The sequence below is a fragment of the Callithrix jacchus genome, chromosome 11 (genome assembly GCF_049354715.1).
Source record: "Callithrix jacchus isolate 240 chromosome 11, calJac240_pri, whole genome shotgun sequence".
Taxonomy (NCBI): domain Eukaryota; kingdom Metazoa; phylum Chordata; class Mammalia; order Primates; family Cebidae; genus Callithrix; species Callithrix jacchus.
The window spans coordinates 99,307,018-99,310,590 of record NC_133512.1 but is presented as its reverse complement, the minus strand read 5'-3'; the positions used below and the strand labels follow the sequence as shown (position 1 = coordinate 99,310,590).

General features: G+C 47.8%; 1 protein-coding gene across 2 annotated transcripts; it reads left to right on the top strand.

Moving 5' to 3' along the window:
* Positions 1 to 1,070: 1,070 nt before the first annotated feature.
* On the top strand, positions 1,071 to 2,831 carry LOC100393754 (high mobility group protein HMG-I/HMG-Y). 2 transcript variants are annotated; one of them, XM_035254496.3, is made up of 2 exons: positions 1,071 to 1,275; positions 1,309 to 2,831. In XM_035254496.3, exons 1-2 carry the CDS (start codon positions 1,174 to 1,176, stop codon positions 1,495 to 1,497), a joined length of 291 nt encoding a protein of 96 aa, XP_035110387.1. In that variant the 5' UTR covers positions 1,071 to 1,173; the 3' UTR covers positions 1,498 to 2,831. The 2 variants fall into 2 exon arrangements, with proteins under 2 accessions (XP_035110387.1, XP_003733684.1); XM_003733636.6 differs by having other exon boundaries at positions 1,071 to 2,823.
* Positions 2,832 to 3,573: the final 742 nt, after the last annotated feature.

The following is a 3,573-nucleotide window of genomic DNA, read 5'->3' as shown; positions in this document are numbered from 1 at the left end:
CAAAATTTAATCGTACATTTCAAAATAACTAAAAGAGTATAACTGAACTGCTGGTAACACAAAGGGTAAATGCTTGAGGGGATGGATACCCATTTTCCATGATATAATTTTACACATTGCATGCCTATATCAAAACAGCTAATGTACCCCAAAAATGTATATTAAGAATTAAAAATAAAAATAAATTTTTTAAATAAAAGAATTAAAAATAAAAGTAAGTACAAATAAAGGCAGGCAATAACAGATCTGGCGAGGATGTGGAGAAAGGGGAACTGCTGGTGGGAATGTAAATTAGAACAGTATGGAGTTTCCGTGAGAAACTAGAACTAGAACTACCATTTGGTCCAGCAATTTCACTGCTGGGCACATTCCCAAAAGAAAGGAAATCACTGTATTAAAGAGATATCTGCCTCCCATGTTTATTGCAGTAGTAGCAATAGTAGCAGTAGCAATAGCAGTAGTAGCAGTAGTTGTAGTTATAGTAGTAGCAGCAGCAGTAGTAGTACTAGTAGTAGTAGTTGTAGTAGTAGTTGTTGCAGTAGTTTTTGTAGTAGTTGTAGTTGTTGTAGCAATAATAGTTGTAATAGTCATAGTAGTACTAGTGGTAGTAGTAGTTGTAGTCATAGTAGTACTAGTTATAGTAGTAGTGTGGTTGTAGTAGTCATAGTAGTACTAGTTATAGTAGTAGTGTGGTTGTAGTAGTACTTGTAGTAGTAGTAGTAGTTGTAGTAGTAGTAGTAGTTGTAGTAGTGGTAACAATAGTACTGGTTATAGTACTAGTAGTACTAGTTGTAGTAGTGCTAATTGTAGTTGAAGCAGTAGTTGTTGTAGTAGTTGTAATACTAGTAGTAGTTTAGTAGTAGTTGTAGTGCTAGTTGTAGTAGTACTGGTTGTAGTAATAGTAGTTGTAGTAGTAGTAGTAGCAGTTATAGTAGTAGTGGTTGTAGTGGTAGTTGTAGTAGTTGCAGTAGTCATTGTAGTAGTTGTAGTTGTAGTAGTAATTGCAGTAGCAGTAGTCGCAGCAGCACTAGCAGTAGTAGTTGTTGTAGTTGTAATACTAGTAGTAGGCTCCTCTAATTGGGACTCCGAGCCGGGGCTATTTCTGGCGCTGGTGCGGCTCCAAGAAGGCCATCCCAGACATCACTCTTCCACCTACTCCTTAGAGAAGGGAAGATGAGCGAATCGAGCTCGAAGTCCAGCCAGCCCTTGGCCTCCAAGCAGGAAAAGGATGGCACTGAGAAGCGTGGCCGGGGCAGGCCACGCAAGCAGCCTCCAGTGAGTCCCGGGACAGCGCTGGTAGGGAGTCAGAAGGAGCCCAGCGAAGTGCCAACACCTAAGAGACCTCAGGGCCGACCAAAGGGAAGCAAAAACAAGGGCGCTGCCAAGACCCGGAAAACCGCCACAACTCCAGGAAGGAAACCAAGGGGCAGACCCAAAAAACTGGAGAAGGAGGAAGAGGAGGGCATCTTGCAGGAGTCCTTGGAGGAGGAGCAGTGACCGTGCGTGCCGCCTGCTCCTCACTGGAGCAGCTTCCTGCTGGGACTGGACAGCTTTGCTCCGCTCCCACCGCCCCGCCCCTTCCCCAGGCCCACCATCACCACCACCTCCGGCCACCACCCCCATCTTCCACCACCACCACACTACACAGCACACCAGCCACTGCAGGGCCCCCATGGGCTGAGTGGGGAGCAGTTTTCCCCGGCCTCAGTTCCCAGCTCCCCCGCCCACCCATGCACACACACATGCCCTCCTGGACAAGGCTAACATCCCACTTAGCCGCACCCTGCACCTGCTGCATCCCCACTCCCTTGGTGATGCAAGGGCTTTTGGTTTGGGGGCGCCCTCTCTGCTCCTCTACTGTTCCCTCTGGCTTCTCATAGTGGGGCCTGGGAGGGTTCCCCTGGCCTTAAAAGGGGCCCAAGCCCCATCTCATCCTGGCACACCCTACTTCACTGCCCTGGCAGCAGCAGGTGTGGCCAATGGAGGGGGGGTGCTGGCCCCCAAAGTTCCCCCAGCCAAACTGTCTTTGTCACCACATAGGGCTCACACCTTTCATCCTTCCCCACCTTCCCTAGTCCCTCCACTAGGTCGGACAGCCCCCTTTGGCTACAGGAAGGCAGGAGGGGTATGAGTCCCCTATACCCTTTTCACTGTGGTCCCAGTCCTCTGGCCCTCCGCCTGGGATCTGAGTATATATCGTGGTGATGGAGATGCAGTCATTTATTGTCCAGGTGAGGCCCATGAGCCCTGTGGCTACCACCTGAGATGGGCTGGAGCTGCTCCCCCACCCTACTTTGCTTCTGCCACTTGGCCATTTCCCCCTCCTCAGATGGGGCACCAATAACAAGGAGCTCACCCTGCCCACTCCCACCCCTCCTGCTCCTCCCTGTCCCCCAAGGTTCTGGTTCCATTTTTCCTCTGTTCACAAACTACCTCTGGACAGTTGTGTTGTTTTTGTTCAATGTTCCATTCTTTGACATCCATCATTGCTGCTGCTATCAGCGCCAAACGTTCATCCTCAATGCCTCCTGTTCTGCCCACAATACCCTACCCCAAGATACTCTTCATGGGGAAGAGGGGCTGGGGCATGGCAGGCTGGGTGACCGACTACCCCAGTCCCAGGGAAGGTGGGGCCCTGCCCCTTGGATGCTGCAGCAGAGTGAGCAAGGGGGCCCAAATCAACCACAAAGGGTGTAGGGGCCACCACCTCCCCCTGTTCTGTTGGGGAGGGGTAGCCATGATTTGTCCCAGCCTGGGGCTCCCCCTCTGGTTTCCTATTTGCAGTTACTTGAATAAAAAATATCCTTTTCTGGGGAAAAAAAAAAAAAATACTAGTAGTAGTTTAGTAGTAGTTGTGGCAGTGCTAGTTGTAGTAGTACTGGTTGTAGTAATAGTAGTTGTAGTAGTAGCTGTAGCAGTTGTAGTTGTAGTAATTGTAGTAGTAGTTGTAGTTGTAGTAGTAGTTGTGGTAGTTGTAGTAGTAGTAGCAGTTGTAGTTGTAGTAGTAATTGTAGTAGTAGTTGTAGTAGTAATTGCAGTAGCAGCAGTTGTAGTAGTAGTCACAGCAGCACTAGCAGTAGTAGTAACTAGGTTTTGTGAATGCTTTGCATATGCCAGATTCCATCTGTGTTAAATGCTTTATAGTTTAACATGGATAAACTACAGCCAATAGAAAATTTCACTTCACAATTTGTCCTTCTTTTTTAGCTGCTGAGAAATCTGTCTATGTTTTCTTCCTGGCATGAGGTCCTAAAATCATTTCCAACCCAGCAAGCAAAATAGTCCCTGCCAAAGAAAGAAAAACTCTGCAACATCATATATCTGGAGGCGGAAGGAGGGGACATGCCCATTGCTGTGTAAAGGATTGAGAAGTCACTCAGTGAAGAAGCATGTTAGAATATCTGCACCCAGTGCTTCCCAAACTTATTGGACAATAGAGAAAGTATTTATTTTTCTGAGGCAGAGTTTCACTCGTTGCCCAGGCTGGAGTGCAATGGCACGATCTTGGCTCGCTGTAACCTCTGCCTCCTGAGTTCAAGTGATTCTCCAGCCTTAGCCTCCCAAGTAGCTGGG

Coding starts and splice junctions, on each gene's coding strand:
- LOC100393754 (XM_003733636.6), top strand. CDS start 1,174: ATGAGCGAATCGAGCTCGAAGTCCAGCCAGCCCTTGGCCTCCAAGCAG.